Below are 22,285 nucleotides of genomic sequence, written 5' to 3' on the forward strand. Positions count from 1 at the left end.
ATCAGGTGATATGTTCCATCCACCGGACTGATGGTACTTATTTTTTTATTTCCTGTATTAATTTTTTTTGTCTCGTTATTTTTGATATTTCCGTTCTTACTTGATATTTCCACGACCTCGAGTCATACCCACTCGAAAAGTTAAGCTTCTTGCGGTATAAGCACCGTGGTAAAACAGAGAAGGATATAAATTATTTTCTAGGTGCAGCCACCCACCTCTCCTCCGGGCACCATTTTCTTAAAACGTTTGCCTTCAAACTCCGATTGACATGGCAAGACGTTCAAAGTTTATATCCAGCACTTCACAGAGCTCAGAAACGTTTGATCTTGCAACAGATCTTTGATTTAACACCATCAACAACAGGGAATAAATGTGCCTCAGATTCACATACATGAGATGTGGTTCTGTGTGGCATCTCTGAATAAATTCAACTATTTGAAACGGACTAACTCAGACACTCTGTCTCCTTCTCGCTATGGGTGCCTTATCACAGCCTGGGGGGACAGGACAGTACCAGAAGGTCTAGGTGGTTCTGGTGTGCACAGGAAAAGTTCTTCTCAGCAAGAGATTCTGCCTGACAAGTCCTGACAGACGAGTCATCAGCCAGACCCCTGGTGGAAGTATTTTGTTGGCCAAGACTTTCCACCTCGAAGTTTTAAGCAGCAGTTAGCTTTTACATTTATTAGAAAGACAGATCTTGTCATAATAATTTGCTAAGAGCTGCACTGCTATTCTCTTCTGAATCGAATACATTGGCCCACCTTTTCCAATTCCATAACACAGAATGACTGGCAGACTATCTTTCAAAACCTTTAATTGTAACCAGGGAGACAACCAGAAAATCAGACACACAGTGACAGAGCCTCTCCTCTAACTGGAGACCTTGCAGTGTTCTGTAATGTGTCCGTGTAACACCCAATTTAACTCAAGGAATATACACCTTGGCACAGCAAATAAGCTAGTCCAGTATTTGGTGTTGAACCCTCTGAGGATTTTAGAACACAGTGCACCAACACAGATCTTATCTTATCACAGCGAGGTGTGAAGCCTGCAATGAGACAATCTGAGCGCTGGCGGGTTCTTACCACATACGGTATGATCACCCTTGCAAACATTTTTCAGTTTTTACCACAAGCACATCATGCTTTTACTTTGCTTTACCATTCATTCACTGTGGTGTAATGCTGCAAAGTGCTTTGACCATCATTTACTACAGCTGATGTTAACAAGGAGAATCAAAGCTGTTGTGAATGCAGATCTTATTGTCCAGTGTAAGACAATGCAATGCAATGCAGTGCAATGCTCGAAGGAGGTATATTTCCTTTGTATGTAACAGATCAAAAGAAGCTTTTGCAATGTAAATGCAATGTAAATAAAAAGTTGTGTTTTTTACTTTGTGTGCCAAAATGGAGCTTGCAGTGAGAGGAGTGGGGGCACAGAGGGAAATCTCGCTGGCTGTAAACCAGTTTCACTTTCACTTCGAGGGAAGCAGCAGGGCCTCCATTTTGTGCCCAACAGGGAGAAATCTTCCCTTTCACTGTGCAGGAAGCAGCTACTGGGGAGATACTGTACGTACATTAACCATCGTTGAGACAGGATATGACTGTGTGATTATGAAATTCTGTGAAAGAATACATCACACCGTCTCACTTTTTGGATAAAGAACTAAAATCCGTTATTTACAGCCTCTTTTTAGAGGTGAATGTAGTTTTCCCAACCAAAGCACTAATGTCTATTTGTTGAAGGAGTATATAAACCAAGTCAAGGGCACTAGATGTACTGTACATAGGACACACCCATGCAACTGACGTCTTTCACACAGTTTCAATGTACATTTCTAGTACATGGAGATATGTTTATCACACAGTGTATTTGTACATACTCAGTGATGGTTCTATTTTTAAAGAGCCACTAAGAAGACAAGCCTTCTGTAAATGCTTAAGACCTAGATCAGTATTTTCAGCTCCAGAAGATGATTTTTATCTGTTTTTTTTTATTTACAGGCAATATTGCATTTCAATTGATCACCTTTGCTTGGAAAGTAGACTATATGCACATGCTGTAATACTGCACATACTCTGTTACAGATGCATGCTGTGAAACATTCCCCTCTCCATAATATATCTGCACATATTTGCTTATTTCTCCCTATCCTCTTGACCTTCTGACATGTTTTGAGCTCTCAAGTTCTTTAATTAAAAAACAAAGCATCCTCTTTCACTGAATGATGCAGGGCAAAAGTCTGGTTTGCTCAGACTGCGTGCCTGTAAGCTACAAATCCCATGTATGAGAACACTGAAGCTCAACTTCAAATATAAACAGACTATATCCACACCAGGATCATCAAAGTGCTACTATGTCCATTCTGGTGAGTGTGCTGTAGAACATAGGACAGATCTTTCTGCAGCGCTGAGAACAAGGGTGCCATTTAGGTGAAGCTGGATTTTTAGTCAAGACTCACATGAAAATCTAGTCCAAATGAACACAGACCAAAAGACACATGTGCTTGGTGAAGTTCCTCCCACCCTTCTTTACAGACTTGTTGCTCAGAAACCAGCTTGTTACAGGAACACCTCTGGCACGAGCACATCTCAGAGCCCATTGTTATTCGAACATTATTCTGTGCAGTGTTGGTGTTTTTTGGTGGCTATAGCAATTTTATAGATATTCAGAGTTCAGTTTGTGTTATACATCCTAAACACACACACAAAAAAAAAGAATTACACAAAAGATTATGGAAACACATAGGGAATACATTCCACATACCGGGAGGCACTAAAAATGCAACAGGTGAGAACAGATCCAATATGAAGATTTACAATCTTCTAAGATAATAAAACCCCTTGGAGAGGAGGATAGGAAAAGCAAGTCAGTCGGATAGGGGAGTCTGAGAATCAGGAGTCAAGCTCTTGGCTGCTCTGATGAAGAAAGATAACTAAAATATACTGTAAATCATAACTAGGCAGTCACACTGAGTCAGAGGGTGAGCCATTCGTCTCAATATTGGCTCAGCAGAGAGGGACGAGCTATCATATTTCCACTCTACATCCTCACACTGGAGAGCACCAAGCACAAAAGACACCAGGCAAGGTGAGGTGGGGTGTCCAGGGTGACTTTTATTGGTGCGAGAGAGGGGCAGGAGAGGCGGCCTGAACACGTACAGAACAAACTCCACTCAGTGCACTCCACAAGGCTGCATGGACAAACAGACATCCTTAGAGTCATTCTGACAGTCTTGTATAAATGAGACATCGTCAATACCCGAATGACAAACTTCTGCATTGTAGAAAATAGAATTTTTATACTGTACAAAGTTTACACCACATTCAGCAAGAAACAATGAAAACAAAAATACAGAAAAGAATTTTACAATTTACAAAATCGACGCTGAAGGATAGCCCCTCCGCGGTCGTGCCGTACGAACAGCACACTGCAAACAGATCTGGATTTGTTTTGGGTGTCTATAGGCGTGTTTCCTACCACAGTCCGATAAACAACCACAGCTTGCACAGGAGACTGGATCAGCAACACCCTGCTCTAAAGACACGGAATGACCACGGAAAGCAAATCAAAATCATCAACGAACGGGCCAATTCCAATCACTCGCTCTGGGAAAAATGACTGCAGAACAAAATACAAAGAAACCTCTTTGCACGACTGCATTTTGCTTCTTTTAAAGTTCACATTAACACCTTGTTTCAAGGCGTGTGATGACCGGACAGAAAAGAAGAAAAAAACGTTTGAACAATCTAAAATCACCTCCCACCAAATTTCAGTGTTAAGGGTTCAGGAACGTTCCAATGCCTGACCTGCCTTACACACACCGTTTTCATGAAAAAAAAACGAGTTTTCCTTTTAAAAGTAAAAAAAAAAATACACCACATACGTGTGCCAATAAATTCTTTAATCTACACTACATATAGAAAACTGTACATTCACAATTCATGTGAAAGATTGCACTTAAAGAGTTTGAGAAAGTAATATTTCCATTTTTTTTTGCTGTGGTGGCTGTTGCTGTAAAGCTGCATTCAGTAGACACAACCTGCCTTCTGCAGGTGAAAAACAGAGAATGTCACGTGGAGATTCAAACTTCATAAATAATGCTTGTGATCATCAAGTGTACGCTGACATTTCACCCACGTGTCAGCTGTAGCTGAAGGAAAAGACTGCTGCTCCCTCAGAGCTGCTGCTGTCACATGACAGCTGTATTTCCGGACGTGACCGAACCTGTCGGTGTCCCCTGGGTCACAGCGAGCCTGGGAGACGTGGTACTGTGTCTCCCACCCACTCCGATGTGTGGCTCCAAGACAACGATTCTAAAAACAGGAGATTCGCCAAACCAGTTCACCCATCCTCCCCCTGTTTAATAAAAACATCCTCCGTGCTTTCTTCCCCCTACTGCCCCAGAGTTTGCAGAAGATGGGTGGTAACAGCCCTGGTTCTCCAAGCCCCATTCTCATCGTCGGTGAGATGTCGTGGAAGGGGGTGTAAGGAGATTTGGGAGACGGGAATAAGACGCCTTTCCTAAGTCGACCCCAGCTGACATAGTGCCTCACACCATTGTAATTGATTTTTAAAAAGCCCCATTACTTCAGTTTTATTGCGTGAGGTTGTACAGTAGCAGGGAGACTCTGGGGGGGGGCATTCAGTCAGATGCTGTTGTAAGCGTGTGCTCTTGTACTGCCTTTGGAATTTACCGGATTTGGCACAACGCCTTTGCTCCTGTGCCAATCAAACTCCACCCTTCCCAGCGGACCAAAAAAAAAAAATCTTGCTGGGAAAGTTTTCTTAAATTGAAATATTATCCACATCATGGTCTCCTAGAGTTATTTTTGCAGATTGTACTTCACCATCAGGAAATGAAAGCTGCAGAGACCGCCCGCCGATTTCGATTAGATACCATGTCTCCTTTTTGATGGTTTTAAGAAGCACTGATGAAACCCCCAACTATTAGAAATACAACCGCCAAGCCTCAGAGCTTGATGCTGGGCTTTACAGACATCGTTCATCGACAAGGAGGACCCAAGTGATATTTTGGTCTCTGCTTAGTTCCTGCTAGACTATGCTCAGCTAAGCCATGCACTTTCACAAACAAACAACATAAATGAACTGAAGAGGAATCTGTTCGGCGTCTGCACCGACGTCAGGGCAGGTTTGTGTAGAGTTGAAGATGCCCACACGTTGTCCGTCTCAAACCTGCAGGGCTGTAGGCCCGTATCCCAGCTCAGGGGCGACGAGGAAGAGCAGGACAGCGGCGGGTGCCAGGGAGATAGACTTCCAAGACCCTTTTCTAAGCCATACAGCGTGTCTGACATAGTTCGCCTCTAAAGCGTGGGTAGTAAGACAGGAAATCTAAAACAAACAAGCAAGGTCAAGGCAGAATGTTTTCTGAAGGATGCAGTTCATAACATCTCTCCCTTCCTCTGTGCCGCGACTTTAAAGCAGCATGTCTCCTGCAATGTTCTTAGAAACATCCGAGCTAAGAAGGAACTGCCTTAGGTTTTAGATATGATACTCATGGATAGATTTTCCCCTATATCAATTCCCCTATCATCAATTTCCCTTCAGGATTCATAAAGTCTTATCTATCTATATACATATTCACTTTGTTCAAACGTATGGAATGCTTGAGGGAAACCGTAACTTTATTTAGGATGAAGCCATCTTATATCACCTGGCTCACTGACTTTGCTGCAGTCCTCCAAACTCTAATTCCAGAGAGCCTCCCAGGCGTCACTGCATCTCACTTCCGATTTCAAATAAACCTCATTTCCCAAAAACCAAATGTCGAGGAGAACAAACCAACGCTTGGCCTCTTTCAAGTCTGAAAGCCTTTTAACTTCGATTTGCACTGATGAATAATCACAAAAATCAATTTACTCAGTACAAAAAGGTTTACTTTGGCACTGCAGCCAGCTAAACCTGGCTCTGTCTGTAATCCTGAGGTCCTCATCTGTTTAACACACATTTAGAATAAGGCCTGTGGATTGTACAGGTGTACATTTTGAGATACCAGCCCATTCAGTTAGATTTCAACTCTTTACAATTTCTGGATAGAATAAAAGTGCATTTAAAAGGCAGCAATAAAGCCTTCATAAAAATAAAATGAAAATGAAACTGAGGAAATGCATGGCTTTAAAATGTTAAATTCTGGTTACTGAGATTTCTTCTTTTGAGGAACCAAAGACATGCAAACAGACTTACTGGTCCCCTACAGCTGATGTGTAGCAGTTTCGTATACTGCACTTGTCAGTCAGCGATTAAAGTATATTAAAGACTTCATTCATTAGTGAACTATGAAGCACTTGGAAAAATGGCAAGTTAGAATCATTAGGGTTTCTTTTACTATATACCCACAGAATTTGAAACTGCCAATTACAGTACGTCTGTGCATCTCAACTCACAGTGCCGAGCCCAGTACCGAGTACTGACGCAGAGAGAAATGAGGTGGCTTACACTGGCTCGTACGAACCACTCCTCCACTTACAGTGTGCTCAGGGAGGAACAGCTCGGCTGGTGGATGTGTCAGGCACTAACCCTAACCCTACCTGCATGTCCTCATTCTCCCTGTTCTGCATCCAAGCATCACTGAGAGCCAAGGCATACAAAAAGCATTCACCGTCTCTTAATTGTACCTGAAAGACATTCTACCCGATACAAAGCCAAGATAATTTGGGTGCCTTATTTCCAAGTGCTTCATTTTCAGATGGATATTAATCTGAATATCCCACTCCTACCCACCTGGGTACGTCTGCCTAGGCTAAGAGAGCATGTGTGTCAGGCCAGCTTTGAACTGAGATGGTACCAGAATGTAAAATCAATGAAGTCAGTGCATCGTATTTTTTTTCTCCTACTTTCAATCTAGAGAAACGAACCCTCTCTTTCTCTTCAAAACTAAATCCCCCCAAAAAAGCACCTGCCATCTTCTACTAAACCAAAAGTATGTAGCGTGTCTGAAGGTTGGTTTTATTGTCTTTGAAAGGATGAAAACCCAAAACAAAATAGTTTACAGGATGGTAGCTACATGCAATACAAAAATATGAATTCTTACATGACATAAAAACATGGATTGACCCATTCTAAAAAAAAAATGTACAATACATCTTCAACAGCATTTTGTACATGAAAAAAATATATATAAAGACTGTACATTAAGAGGGGAGCAGTACCTATTAAAAATGTTATGACGTACAGTATAATATAAAATGTTTATACAAATATTAAAAGAATTATGTTAGCTGTACATTAAATAAAACAAAAATATATATAATGTTGATATTTCAATAAAACTCAATTACTGCTATTTTTCACAGAATTAACCCCTAAGCATCCTCCTCACCAACATTCTCACCCACACAAACCCTTTCACACTCACACACAAAAGAGGTAATATTTTTAAAATAAGTTACCTATTAAACACAGCCAGGCCAGGCCTGGGTTTTGCTTAGATGCAGGAGAGATTTTCTAAGTACACACTCAAAACCTGTTGCACACACTATTACTGTCATGACATTGGCCAGTCTTGTTGACAAACCATTTCTTCGCGCAAAAAGCTGTTTTGCCAAACCATGGTTGAACACAGATAAAGTCCCCACTGAAGTGATGGAACTGTAAAAAGAAAAACGAACCTGCATTCCCTCTTGCCTAAAGAGTGCATAAGCAATTACATCCTAGTACAATGTACTACAAGCCTTGAGCTTTGAAGAAAAGGTGCAAATTTGATTTGATCCGAAATCAGTCCCATTCTGATCCCACAGCATGTCCAACATGATTTTCACATGCCACCAGAGAATGTGGGCTGAGAGCACAGCCTGTCTGCTTCCTTGAAATAGATGTGCTGCACTCCGACGGAGTTCAAGTTTCGAAGCACGATCGATAACTGCAACCACCACAGCTGTACAAATCCCTGTGTAGTGCTCTTTTTCTATCTCAGGTGCACAAAGCTTCTTACGGCTCATAAGATGCAGATGACAAGAGCGATTTACTCCCAGTACTGACATCCCAAAAACATCCTGGAGACGATCAAGATGTGCTTTTAAAAAAAGAAACCAGGTGCTCTGTAATTTTGCGGTCCCCTGACGGACGGACTCGTATGTCGCATCTGGAACTCGAGGTGCACAGCTTCCATTTTGGTGGGAACTGAAAAGCACCTCAAAATCATTCGTTTGAAGGCAAGGAGGCAGGCAGGCCTGAAGCTGCTATGTGTTCCTCTGACTGGGCCAAAGGAGGATTTTTTCCAAATGAGGAAGGGAGGAGAAAATGTTTTTGATTGAAAAACAGAAATAAAAAAAACAACATGTACAATCAAGACTTCTGGCCTAGTTATTTTTTTTTTGATTACTCCTCAGCAGGTGAAATCCAGAGCAAAGGATTTAGTACAAAAAAACAAACCGTAACTATTATACTGTAGGTCAGTTATTAGAACAGTATTACAATTGTCAGCATAGACACTTCCCAAAGAGCTTGTGACTCAAAAAACCAAAGGCGGAGAGAAAGCAGCAAAGAAAGAAGAAAAAAACAATGCCATTGTTGTCATGTCCAAAAGTTACAGATGGAAGATCAGGCTTTTGGATTAGTGGAAGCAGCTTCTGTCTCAGGCGGAGCTGTTGCAGTGCTTTTCTTTTTTTTTTTAAAGAGTTAAGGATTTGAAAGCATGCAAGGCAGACCCAGGTTTTGCACCGACAGCTACAACCTATATTAAGAAGAAAAACAGAAGGAAAGCCAGTGGTTAGATTGTGTTAGATAGGTCACAGCTGGTCAAACGACAGAGCAAGAGGTACGAGGGCCTGATCAGTGATCAGTGTACTGTAGGTACAGATGTCGAACGGAACAGAATTCCTGTCTCCGCCGTTCGGCAGTGGAAATTCTCTACGTGCCAGCATGCCCTGCACAACTGTATGAAACCTTCTTAATCACACTAATGCTTGACTGCATCCTGCCTATACCCCTGTGCTATCTCGGGACAGACTTGTCACAGACAGTATAGGCTGCATCGCTGCCATTCAGAACTAGGCTTCAATGCCAGTAACCCTGGCATTCTGGGCTTTGGGCTAAGACAGCTCAGGTCCAGAAAGGGGATGTCAGATCTTAAGATCTCGGAGTCTCAGGTGGCCACAGGGTCTTCTGGTTTTCCTTTCAAATAAGCATACTCAAATGTTTAATTGAATCTTGATCTATACTCCTGTGTGTAAGACGTATTTACAGCTGATTTAAAAGGTGCACATGACAACAATACTGTACCTATTAAGACATGTTATAGCCTAGTCCAAAGTCACCCCGAGTTTACAGGGGACGACGGGGACAGGAGACACTGAGGTGTCCACATCCCTGGGGTTTGGGTGCGCAGCACTGATCACACCTCACACAGAGTTATTTGTAAATGACAGGACAGTAGAGATGAAGTCCCTGGCAACAGTGCCCCCTCAGGCAGGAGTCATGCCATCGACTTCAGATGATCAGGGTTTGTGAAGCAAGGGGAGACCGAAAACGTGCAGGGAAGCCAGTGGGGAACAGGAATTTACAAGAGCGCAAGTTGAGCCATGGGGGAGCAGGGGAATGCAGGGGAATGAAGGGTTTGGAGAGAGAGAGATGGAGGCAGGACGAATCAGGGTCCACAGGAGGCAGGGGCACAGGATGGCACCAGGAGGCCAGAATGCAGCATCCCATTTCCCAGCCCAGGGAGAGGAAAGCCGGTGGGAGATTTTGGGAAAGAGACAGAAGAGGCAAATCAGAAACAAAAAGAAAAGGGAGGAGAAAAATAAATCAGAAATCCAAAGATAGGAAACAAAAAACAAATGCTAAAATACTGTTTTGAGTATAGGTGAGTATAGATACAGTCCATCTATCATTCCACCATAACCAACTGATTAATAAGTTAAAAAAAAAACTGAATGAGTGAAAAAGCACTTGAGGGCTGGTGAGCTTTTATGTGGACATGCACAGATGGAGGAGAGGAGCCTGAAAACACCCAGGAGGTACAGAGCAGACTTCAGGATGGGTGGGTATTTGATGGAAAACCACATCTCTGAACTCCTGGGATTGTAGACACCCCTCTATCCCTGTCCCCATAAGGAGTTTTTCATTAAGACAAGCTTAGGGACTGTGGGCCCAAGCATAACTCGCATAAGAAGCACAAAGCTGATCCCTCAATACACCACTCCAACTCGGGAGCTGTTCGCGGGCAGCTCTCATGAATCCTGCTGTTCCCTTGTACGTGTGGTCTGAGGCTGAGTTTAGGACAGGGGGCACTTCTGTGGGAGTATGGAACAAGCTAGCCAGTACACTGGCTTCTCTCCAGAAACGGCTGGATGAGATCACTGGATCAATTTACTCATTACCAATCAGGCTAGATGGACCTAATAGCCTCTTCTCTTTCAGAACAATTCTTGTGATCAGAAGAGTTTTTCTGCATTAATGATACTGACAGAGCCTTCCACATGAGGGAACGGATCATGGCTGAGTATACTTGAAGAAGATCAAAGCAGGGCTGCAGGAACTAGAACGAGGAACCCATTCTATGCTCAAGAGTGCTTAGTACATGATTTTCCCAAGGGATTCCCCGAGAGTTCCTCTGTTCCCAAGGACACCACATGAGCCAGGAGCAGAGCAGCAGGTCCATCCCGGCCTCCTGCTCATCCCAACATGGCTCCGCCTTCGGGCTCCTTTGCTGCCAATGCAGATCTCCCTGGCCACAAGGTCCTGATCATTGTACGGTGTGATGCCATGGCTGGGGCTCAACTAAGGCGAACCCTCCTGGGGTTCTCACCGCCTGCAGCTAAGGGTTCCAAGTGTTTTTTGTCTACTTCCGGCTGCAAGTATCCCTGTAAGCCCACTCAAGAGGGGCATGGACACCTGCATTCCGCATGTTATTATGCATCACTGCAAAGACCTTTCGGGTGGCTCTATCTACCCTGGAGTGTCCAGCATTAGGCTGCGGCTTCCCATATGTTAGAAGTCCTGTACACGCAGCGGAGCGCTCAAGCTACATATAGGGATCCAAACCACTGCAAGCAAGCCAGGGCTTCCCTGTCCATCCCGAGTATCCTTTGAGTCATGATACGGTCCATTTTAAAGAGCACGTGCAGGGGTGCGGGGGGGGGGGGGGGGAGGCGTGAGCGTCTGGCTCCACACGGCTCTCTAGGATACATACTCTGCAGATTTCCAGAAGTGCCCCGGGTGGGACAGTCTTCTGTTGAGTTTTGGCAGTTTTTCAAGCATGTCTGCGAGCAGCGTGAAGGTGGGGCGTTCTCTCAGCTCATAGGACCAGCAGGCCGACAGGATCTCCTGACAAGGAAAGAGAAAGACAGGACAGGCGTTGGTTTGTCTTCTGGCATGTTGTTTACAAATTATAATTCCGCCTACTATTTTATTCATGGAGGAAAACGTTTCCCGTTTCCTCTTGAAGTCTTAACGAACACGCTGTACACATTTAGGGTGTATTCTGTATTGACTTGCGTCTCTTATTGAGCCTTTCATGCCTCTGGCCCCACTCTCCTTTATTGTACAGGGAATACAGTCGGCAGTCCTACCGTGACTTCCTTTCCGAGGCTGATTTCCGATAAGACCTTCCTGATTCCTTCTCCGCTGCCCACCTGCCAGATGGTGGCCTCCACGGGCTGGCTCTTGATGGGCCAGTCCCGAGCCTGCAGCTCGTACCAGATAGTGCTACATAGGAAGCGAGAGAGAGACAGCGGTCACGCCACTGCAGGAAAAGCGTTCTGGACCGAGCAGGTGAGATGAGGCGTAGCAGATCATGCTCAACAACCCCACCCAGGGGTGAAGCCCATACCCGAAAGCGTAGACATCGGCCGCGTTGGAGAAGGGCAAGCGGTCCTCGTCCCCTCCGGGGGACATCCTGCGCACGATCTCGGGAGCCAGGTAGCAGATCCAGCCATGAGGCACCTTCAGCTCATTCTCCCTCCTGCAACACAGGGGCAGTGCTGACACACCACCGCAGACCATGCACCACACAGCCACAGCACCTCTCCACCCAATCCCACTGGGGACTGGAGAGCTCGGAAATTAATTTCCGGACATCCAGGAAAGTCAATCAAATGAGCTTTCTCCCTGCTCCTCAGATTCTACCACAATAAGACACCATATCTTGCCTGTATTTCTTGGCCTTTCTACATCATGATTGAATCCTTACTTATGACGAGCAGTTGTTCTCCATGTGTCCCAACTCAGAATTAACGTCATCCAGAAAATTACAAAATAAATGAAGCGGCGAGTTAACAAGGGTGATATTACCTCCCTTCCTGGACAACTCCAGACATTCCGAAAAGTCCGAAATCTGTGATGACCACTTTGTTCGAGTCATAAAAGACGTTCTTGGACTTCAAGTCCTTGTGCACAATGCCTTTTGCATGAAGGTAGCCCATTCCCTGGAGGACAAAAACAGCAGAGGGGTCAGGACTAAGACATGTGTAAAGGGCCCCCTTGAAGTCACACAGAAGCAAGAATTTCTTTTGACAAAATAGAAAAGAAAAACATCCACCTTTACAATTTCCTGAGCAATCTGCCTTGTCTTGTTGATGTCCAGTGTGTTTTTGGCATCTCTCACAACAGAGTACAGCGTCCGTCCTTTACAGAAGCTGGGGAGAATTCAAGCAAAGCCCCCGTTAACAACCTCGGCTTAAAGACCGGCCCATCACGTCACTTTGGTCTAAGCTGTAAAAGTCTCTCCGTCATAAGTGAATGCCGGCAACACCGCTTGTGCAATGTTGATCTCAGCACTTCTCCCTGTCTGTCGCTGTTCGGCTTGGCGAGGGGTCTCACGCCCTTTCTCTTTCATCTTTCCAGATCCTCCCCACCCTCGACCTCTCCTGCTCGCAGTCGCTCTGCCCCCGCCCTCTCTCCCTGAAGCCTGGGACTTTCTCTCCATCGCGCCGCCTGCCTCACCTGGTGATGATGGCCAGGTGGGGCGGGTTCATGCAGGCGCCCATGAACAGCACCACGTTCTCGTGCCGCGTCTGCCTGTAGTTCATCACCTCCTTCTTGAAGAGCTTGAGGTGGTCCTGGTTGTTGCCGTCGATCTCCAGCAGGCGCACGGCCACCTCCCCGTGCCAGCGGCCCTTGTGCACTTTCCCCCAGCGGCCCTTGCCGATGAGCTCGCCCAGCTCCAGCTGCTCGTACGGGATGTCCCACTCCTGCAGGTACACGCTGGTCTGGCTGGCCTTGCGGGAGATGGGGCCCTTCCAGTGGCTCCACTGGCTGGGCAGGTCATCCAGTTCGTCGGCCTCGTACTCGCCATCCGAGCCTCCCTTCCCCCCTCCCTCTTCGTCCCCCTCCCCTTCCTCCTCCTCCTCCTCTTCCTCCCCCTCCTCCTCCTCGGCCTCCTTGTTTTCCTGCAAGGCAGCGTGCACAAAACGACACATGCTCACTCGTCAGGGATGACATCATCATCAACATCAAAACCAGATTACTCAGTCGTGTGGGACAAAAGTGGCCGATCAGATCTGCAGGAAACTACAAAATCTATTCAAGCCCATGTAGGGGGCAGAGTATTCATACAGAACAATTAATATAAAACACAGTGGGAATGTTTCCTTCTACTGCAATGTTGGTTTTGCAGATCAATACAAAACACTTCATCCTTTGCTCCGAGATCTCTCGGCCACCTCACGGACAACGTACCCCTGCATCCTGCTCTCCGGACCTCTGAGACTCGCTATCCTCTTTTCCTGTGGGATCCATCTCACTGCAGGGTGAAATGGAGAGGCAGAGAGCGGTTTACACAAGCCTGCTCAATGACAAGTGCGTGTGAGAGTCATTTGTGCTGGTGAAGGGTACTGTGGCTCGTGAAACACTTATTTTCCATGCAAATTATAGTCAATAAAGGCCACACCTGTGACGTTGACCTGTGAGACACCATTTAAAATTTTCAAAAATTTGGCCTATTCCAGCAATATTTTAGATGCACAGTACACTGACCAGTTGTGATTTTAGCCCATGATGTGCTGACAAGGGCAAATGGTTGGACTGACATCCTGTACCTCCAGCATCCTCATGTAGTGTATCTCCTACAAAAAATGCCCAGCTATCTACGTTGGGGAAACCGGAAGGAGACTAGGAGACCGCTTCAGAGATCATGTTAGGGCTGTGAAGATTAAAGATTTCTCCAAGCCCATAGTTTCTCATTTCACCTCAGACGGCCATGACCACCCTGATCTCTCTGTTTCTGTTCTCAAAGAAGGGTTTCTCATCTCCCATAGCAGAAAAACGACAGAAACGAAACTCATCCTGAAACTAGGTCTACACTGTCCCTCTTCTCTCAATGACAGACTTATTTTCGTGTGATCTTCTCTATTCTCATGCAGATTTTGACTTTACACCTTTCTTCACCCCTCTCAACTCTGCACTTCCTGAGTGGCCTCTCTGCCTCTCCCCTCTCCCAGCTTGTGTTCTTCTGTGCTTATTTCATCTTTGCTGTCTGCCTTGTCTATCTCACACCTGAAGAACAGCCGAAACGATGTGTTTTCTGTCCACTCTTTTCAGCATGGAATAAACCTATTACTTGTTCTTTTGCAGGCTATGCATACTGAAGCAGCTACCCACCTGAACCACTGAATAAACATGCCGATTCAGTTTAACAATGTGGTGTTTCACTAAAACAAAGTGTCAATGCATGCAGTTAAGTAAAAAATGCACATTTTCAAACCACTAATTATGTATAAAAGTTGGTAATTAGATCAAGATTTTCTATGCACCAATCATATATCAGGCAATCTTACACATTGTCTTGTATCCCTTCAGGGTGTAGGATCACTGGTTGTGGTGAACTGGGCACATCTAGATGGAAACAAGGATAATCTGGTTTAGATTAGAGTCAGATGTTCAGCCTGTAGAGTAGAGTAGAGCCTCTGCTCTTTTCTTTACCTATAGTTTTGCAAAAGAGTTGCTCAAATAACTGCACGGACAGGTAAACATGCCTGGACTGACACCTGCTGGCGAGACAGTGCACTTCTGGATTTGTCCACAAGAGGTCACACATGTACCGTGCAAATCAGAGATGTACCTACTCTACAGCTTTGCTGACAATCTCCACAAGAAGCCATACAAATAACACACTACTGGCCAAGGTGTCCAATTTTGATCCTGAAGTCCTGCAGTCCACTAGGTTTTTTAGTTCTGTTAACGATCAACACGTGAATAGGAAAAAGCCGTAACACCATTAACTCAAATTCAAGCCGCAATCAGTGGAACGAGGCCCGTCAGGGGCAGCACTGGAGCGAAAACCTACAGACATAGATGCCCTCCGGGACCAGAAGTGAACACCTCAGCCCTGACGCCAAGCAAGCTGAAAACTCCCGAGCCTGGCCGTGTTCAGACACATCCGAATCTCCAAAAACGTTTAAAATAAAAAACAAAAACAGCTCGCAGGTGAGGCGATAAACCAAAGCATTACAAAATCATTCGGCAAGGTTATCCAAAATCACAGAACGATCCAGTGGGAACAGAAGGAACAGGGCTGAAGCAAGAGGGACAGGACAGGTCTATGCAGCACCACTCCGAGAGAGGGAGAACGTGAACTCACCAGGGAAGATAAACTGCTGTCTATGCTGAAAGTAGCAGGCAGCTTGAAAACAAAGGGAAGCCCCCAGGCATGGAGAAAGAGACACATGGGATTAGAGAAGCTGTTAGAAATCTTCCCATACATAAACCCCCCCCACCCCCCCCCTCCTTCCCAGTCAGCCACGGGTTAGTCTGGTTAAAACGCTGACAGCGGTGAGGACAAAGATCGTTTTCGATTGCAGTTGTCAAACTGTGCCGCTGTCTGAAAACAGGCCCCTTCTACTCATCAGTATGGCTTCAGTCAAACACTGCTCAGAGGGCGGTGAATTCAAGCAAGCATCAGGCCATGCCAGTAAAACGAGCCGTGTCTGTGCGCGGGCGAGGGGCGTGCCCCGAGACTCACCGGGGAAGTTGAAGCGGCTGTCGCGGGGCCCCTTGGGCGAGGGGTTGGGGGGCGGCGTGGCGCTGGGGGGGTTGCTCTGCTGGAAGGGGGCCGGGGAGGAAGGAGTGGAAGAGGTGGTGGAGGAGGGGTTGCTGCTGGAGTCCAGCTGGTTCAGCACCGGCGCGTGATCCTGCGGAGAGATGAAAGGGAGAGCCCACTGAGCCCAGGCCTGGAAGAACCAGAGGGGCGCCCGCCGCCCAGCCCCGGCGCGCCCCGCCGCCTCTCAGACGGTGCCTGGCGGCCGCCTCACCTTTTTGGTTATGGCCTTCGGGAGGGTGCCGAACTGCGGCGCCTCCGCCGGCCGGTCCACGGGGTTGTTGATGTCCGATGGCACCGACTCTGTCCTGCGGATCTTTGCGACTGCAAAACAACGGGACAGCAGGCGACACGATGACTCCGAGGAAATGCCAATATCTCGAGCGAAAGGAGAGGCGGCGAGAGACGACAGCACTCACTTGGGAGAAACGATATTCGGCAGGAAGGGGCTTCTTTCGTACATTTGTTATGGCACTTCAACCTGCAAGAACGGGCAGAAAACGCACTCAGTCGTAATACCCGCAGGCGGAAACACCAGGGAAACTCAAGAGTCTGCCCCAGAAACATCCTGCCTGGGGGCTCGGGTCCGGAACGTACTTGCAGTGTTTGCACTTAACGCCGAACATCATGTTCCTCTGGCACACCTGGCACGTCTGCGACAGCCACGACTTTGTGGAGAACCTGTCGGAAGAACAAAAACAATGCGATGATCAGAGACGTCACTGTGGCTTCAGAATGGAGGCCGTGTCTCCGTGGAACTTTCCATTCGCCCAGCAGGCTTCCGACTTCATTGACCTTCATGCTAACTGCGTCTGGGGCCAGGGATGGCTTTGCTAACTAGGGATGATAAGGAAAAGTCAATGGAATTAGGCTCCAGTTGCATTGGGCGATTTCAGTGGATTGCTCTAAAAGATGCGGGCCCCAGGAGAACAAAACACAGTGTTTTCTCATAAGAAAAAGAGGAGTAATTCTGGGTTTATGGCTTTGCAAAGTAAATGAGTGGCTCAATTGGTAAAGGCACTTGCCCAGGCATGGCTTGAGCACCAGGTGTTATGACACAGCTTGCTGAAACAGGCAGCTGCGTCTTGCCGACAGACTGGGAATCTAAGTGCTAGGAGCTCAGTGGGCTCAGCGTGAATCGGAGGCTGGCAGAGACAGACAGGGATTATGGAAGTGAAATGGCGAATGGGATCTGGACAGGGCTGGATGAGAGCACAGATACCAGGGTCCAAGCAGACAGAGGCACTGCGCTGCCGTGCAGGATACTAGCAGAGATCAGAGCCACTGGCACAGTGCTAGGCAGGAGAGTGACTGCTGACAGGCAAAACAAGTTCAGGACGGACTAGGACTCCTTCAGGCAGGATCGGGCAGAGAATCCTTCGGCATCACAGGTTAGTACTGCTAACTACACTACCTTGGTCTGTGGTAGCTCAATGACAGAGCACCAGATCAGGGGCAAAGCAGGGTTGGAATGTTGTGGTCCTGATGATGGAAGCGCCCGTTTATTGTACGAGGGCGGATGGGATAATCAGCCCAAATTAGTGGAATGAGCCGGTGGAATGCAACCCCTTGCGGGAATATGCTCGTTTTCCAAAGACACCGAGTTCAGATTTTCTCCCAAAAAATCTCTGCCAATGGAAATGAATGGCACATCTCACCTGTGCGTGATGGCTAAACCAATATCCCTTCTGACAGCCTGCGGAGACCCTCGATGGACAGCTACATTATCTAGGACAAGGGAGACAGAGCAGGAGTGAGCCAAGAGCCAGCAGTAATGTTCCAGGGATTACAAGTGTTCCTACGCAAGTAAATGGCAAGTCATGTTTTTAAACACACAAGCCTGTTACAGGGGAAAAGAAGAGAATTTGCAGGGATAACAAAGATGACAGATGCAACTAACCATTTTTCATAGGTATTTGTAATCAGATATAGTGTCTTCTTAAAAAAAGACAGATCTGGGGATTACTGTGTATTTTAACAGAGAACATCATTTACAGTAACACTATGATTTTCACACAGAAGAACACCCACACAGGAAATGCAACAGTCCGTATCTTGCAGCTATCAAGTCATCTAGGGACATCAGCAGAAGTGAATTAATTTGCAGATGTGCAGGGACAGATTCACTATCTTAGGGAAAGAAACAGACCCTCTCATGCAATTCATTTTCTACAGCATCAACAGGCTGTCTGTAGCAAGATCTGTGTCTTTCCCGGATGACATCACCAGAAAGGAACGCTTGGGAACTGCTCTTGTACTTATGTGTCAGCGTGATATATAGACCTTCCACATTTCACCATGACCACAGATCTACAGAGTCAGTGGGTGTTTTTTTTACACCTCTTTCTAACCGAGACAGGAGGTTGCTGGATCCATTTGGGGGGATGGAGCCAAGAGTTTAGCTGAGAGTTTGAAAATGTACGGGATTAAAACTGAGGCTGGGAAGACAAAGTTGGAATATTTTCCCACTTTCTGTCCAGACTCGACCGACCGGCACTGCGCCAAATTCCCTCTCATGGGCTCGCACATGAGGGAGATCCTTCTGCGCCCATCCCCCTCGCAAGAAATCTGCAAACGGGGCTCTTGTTTTAATTGACATACCGCTTGGGAATTGTAACACCCGTCTAACAAATTCTTAAAGTCTGTTAGGATAACTGGTTTGGTTTCTTCTGATACCCCTGACCCCTCCCCCAAGCCACGTCCAACATTTCTTCTCACTTCTGCTCCCCCGTGTCTGTGTCTTGCAAGGAATTAAGAAACAAGCAAAGGTTTTAAACTCTGTAGCAGACCTGCACCCTCTCCCTCCTTCAGCAGTCAATAAGGAGGCAGGAGAGACAGGTGTGTTGTGGGACACTAGGATATTGGGGCTGGACACAGGAGGGCCGGCTTCACTTCCCTGCATGCCCTGCAGCTGTTTTTATATATCTTCTGTGTAACACCATGATAATCGCAAAATCTTTGTAATCATGCAATCTCATGCCTGTTCTCTCTTGTGTAACCTAGTAGTGATTCGAAGCACTGAAGATCTCACATTTGAGTGTGTTTAAAATGCTTCTTTTGTTAACAACATGTACGTCCTTGTAATTCTGACACAGCACATAGACCGCAAGCAGCTCTTAAAGAAAACAAGATGTTCTTAGCAAGGCGCGCATGGATAGTCATCCAGCTGCTGGATGAGGAGGAGGGGCTGTGAGACTTGCGACTCCTGTTATTTACAGAAGCCAGTTAACCTACCAGTAGGTCTTTGGGCTACGGGAGGACATCGGGGTACTAGGAGGAACCCATGCGATCACAGGGAGAACACAAAAACCCCACGCAGACAGCACCCCAGGAATTGAACCCAGAGCCCCAGCCCTGCGAGGCATCAATTCTAACCACTGGCTATAAAGAGAGCTCTGCCAGGGGAAACTGAAAGAGCGAGAAATGTTCTTTTCCTCTCATGCAATTGTGCCTTAACATCACCTTGAATAAAGGCCCGCTGATCGCTTCACCTCTGTAGCCCTCTCCTGAAAAGGGGTACCCTCGCCTACTTGCCTTCAGCGCTACGTCCACAATCTACGTCCTCTTGGTAGTAAAGACCGGAGAGGAGGCGGGAGGGGACTCACTCTTGATGATGTGCTCTTCGAGAAGCGTGGGGGTGCCCGGCAGGCCGAAGGCAGCGGGGGAGGCGCCGGGGGTCCTCGCGGAGATCAGGGGCGACCGGGAGGGGGAGTCCTCAGAACTGTTCCCGCTGCCGTTCATGTGCACGTTGAGGAACAGCTTGCTCTTCTTCCCACACCTGCAGGGAGCGCGCACACAGACCACAGACACTTTCAAGCTCCACACACACACACACGCTAAGGCTCTGTTGTTTTTTTTTAGTAGCTTGATGCGGCTTACATGCAAAAAAAAAAAAACTGAAACGAGCCAGAGTGTTTTTCCACTTGTGCGCGGCCCGCAGATTTCAAAAGCTCCCGGAAGTCAGGGCCTCCGACCTACGCTTTTACACAATCTTTACACTTCATAGCTCAAGTCCCGGACCTTGGAAAAGATCCGAAGGAAACAAAACAAAAGGATGTGTGTGTACGTGAAGGGGGAGGTTGTTTCCACTGCCCTGGCTACTGGGCACTGTCTGATAAATAAAAAGGGAGCTGAAGTGCACACAGTACACAAGTACGTTAGAAGGATTACAAACAAGAAAAGGTAATTCGGCCCATCAAGCCCGTTTGGTCAAATCTTTAGTATTGTATTAACAGTGCTGTGACCAGGGTACGAATCTGCAGTGGATTTCAAGTCCAACGTCTTCACCCTCACACCCCCTGCCACAAGACAGCGCATGAACCACCGGAGACAGGTGGCCTCAAGCCCAGCTGGCAAGGCAGGTCTGCTGGCACAGAGTCAAGTCCAATCCGGCATCAGGCTGACGAGCACCTGGGCCGGGCTGTAGTTCAGAGGGGTGTGCCAGGCCTCGGGCTCCAACCAAATAATAAATACTCCTCGAAAAGAAACTCCGCAATATCGCGCGTCTCCTCCCCCCCACTTCTCCCCATCCTGCGTAAGCGATGACGACACAAAATCTACCCATCCTCTTCCCACCCTCCTTATTCAATTCAGAGTCATGGGGGAAGGGGGGCCGGAGCCTATCCCAGCAAGCAATGGGCGCAAGGCAGGGCACACCCTGGGGCACTAGACCACTGTAGGACAGACACACAGACACACACAGTCACTCCCAGGGCCAATTCACAGAAGCCAGGTAACCTACCAGTAGGTCTTTGGGCTACGGGAGGACATCGGGGTTCTAGGGGGAAACCCATGCAATCACAGGGAGAACACAAAAACCCCACGCAGACAGCACCCCAGGAATTGAACCCAGAGCCTCAGCCCTGCGAGGCAGCAATACTAACCAGTACGCCACTGTGGCACCCCATCATAACACAAAATAATAATACCAGTTTATTTTTACTATTACACTTATCACCATCATTATCACGGTTAATACAAAAGTGATCGGAGCTTCCATTTCTCTGGTGGAAATCTAATTTCTGTTTACTAATGGGACTGTGTAACTGGTTCAGATCCCCAGGTGGTTGTCGTACCCTTGAGTAATATATTCCACTCAGATTGCTCCAGCACAATACCCAGCCGTGTAAAAAGGTAAAAGGGCACAAAAAACGAAGCAAAACCAAAACAGAATCAAGTTCCACTGTTACCGCAGAACATAAACTTTAAGTGAGTGCAATGCTAATGAAAAACGCACGCTCGATTTAACACATCGCTCAGGGGTGCAACGGTGAGCAACTGCCCGATTCCCGAAACATCTACCACCACACTACGTTTCCAGCCCTATTTCTTTCCAAATAACAAATCAAAGCGATGAAAGTCCGTGTGAGGAACTTTCATTTTTGGGCTCGAGATGGTAACTGAAGGATCCCGCTTGATTTTAGAGCCCGTCGTCAGCTCAAACAGAAAACAGCGACGCTGTGACCTGCAGATTCCCGAGCTGTTCAGGACAGGGTATTGTGTCTTTGATGAGACACAGGAAGCGAGCCAGAGTGACAGAGGGGGACAGAGAGAGCAGGAGGAGGAGGAGGAGGAGACGGAGGGCGCTGCCGAGACCGCCGTCTTCCGGCCGGTCGACTTACTTGCTGGTGGGCGCGTCGTCGATGCGGTTGCCCAGCTGCGACTCGTGGGACTTGCTGCGGGTGAGGGTGGTGATGGTGGGCAGCAGGTGCAGCACCTTGCGCGAGGGCGGGGGCGGCGTGCGGGGGGGCTTCAGCCTGCTCTTCCTCTTGGAGGGCGGCGTGACGGGCGGCGTGCTGGCGAGGCCCGAGCGCCCGGGCCGCGGGGAGGGCGGGAAGGGGTCGCCCAGGCCGTCGGCGAAGAGGGGGTGAGCCAGGCAGTCCGAGGAGGGCACGGCTGATGCCGAGACGGAGCGGGGCTGGGCCCCGGGGCCGGGCGCTGTGCACGGGGGCCGAGCCAGTGGCGAGGGGCTGTGGGGACGCAGGTGCCCCCCAGGGCAGGGCAGCTGCTCTGTGGGAGGAGTCGTACTACTGTCTCTCCTCGTGGGCTCCGAAATCCAGGGCCCAAGGTCCTCCTTCAGCTCGCCACCTACAGGGCGACAGACAGCGCCGCAGTTTGACACTCATTCCTACACGAGTAACTACCGAGAGCCGACGCGCACATTGCACTGCCAGCCGTTGCGCAACAGCTTATCCACCTATAAATTAGGTTCAAACTAAAACTTGCCTCATTTAGAATGCAAATTCCGCGCCCCTAAACAAGTCCTGCTCTTTCAGGATGCAGGAACCCACTTAA

General features: G+C 47.4%; 1 protein-coding gene across 7 annotated transcripts in view; it reads right to left on the reverse strand.

Moving 5' to 3' along the window:
* Positions 1-6,945: 6,945 nt before the first annotated feature.
* Positions 6,946-22,285, reverse strand: part of LOC148643467 (kinase suppressor of Ras 1-like) — a 59,085-nt gene continuing 43,745 nt past the window's right edge. For 2 of the 7 annotated variants that reach the window (XM_088615644.1, XM_088615650.1), the window contains 18 exons: positions 21,613-22,078; positions 20,733-20,768; positions 19,597-19,769; positions 17,650-17,719; positions 16,589-16,672; positions 16,411-16,472; positions 16,206-16,315; positions 15,917-16,085; positions 15,536-15,577; positions 14,733-14,790; positions 13,636-13,699; positions 12,901-13,346; positions 12,497-12,593; positions 12,250-12,383; positions 11,789-11,920; positions 11,529-11,664; positions 11,150-11,283; positions 6,946-9,445 (listed from right to left, as the gene is read on the reverse strand). In XM_088615644.1, the coding sequence (XP_088471770.1) occupies positions 9,370-9,445; positions 11,150-11,283; positions 11,529-11,664; positions 11,789-11,920; positions 12,250-12,383; positions 12,497-12,593; positions 12,901-13,346; positions 13,636-13,699; positions 14,733-14,790; positions 15,536-15,577; positions 15,917-16,085; positions 16,206-16,315; positions 16,411-16,472; positions 16,589-16,672; positions 17,650-17,719; positions 19,597-19,769; positions 20,733-20,768; positions 21,613-22,078 (2,489 nt within the window). In that variant the 3' untranslated portion in view covers positions 6,946-9,369. Of the gene's footprint in view, positions 11,284-11,528; positions 11,665-11,788; positions 11,921-12,249; positions 12,384-12,496; positions 12,594-12,900; positions 13,347-13,635; positions 13,700-14,732; positions 14,791-15,535; positions 15,578-15,916; positions 16,086-16,205; positions 16,316-16,410; positions 16,473-16,588; positions 16,673-17,649; positions 17,720-19,596; positions 19,770-20,732; positions 20,769-21,612; positions 22,079-22,285 lie in introns of all 7 variants that reach the window. The other 5 variants (XM_088615649.1, XM_088615648.1, XM_088615647.1 and 2 more) reach the window with 5 other exon arrangements.

This window comes from Lepisosteus platostomus, chromosome 22 (genome assembly GCF_059453375.1).
Source record: "Lepisosteus platostomus isolate fLepPlt1 chromosome 22, fLepPlt1.hap1, whole genome shotgun sequence".
NCBI lineage: Eukaryota > Metazoa > Chordata > Actinopteri > Semionotiformes > Lepisosteidae > Lepisosteus > Lepisosteus platostomus.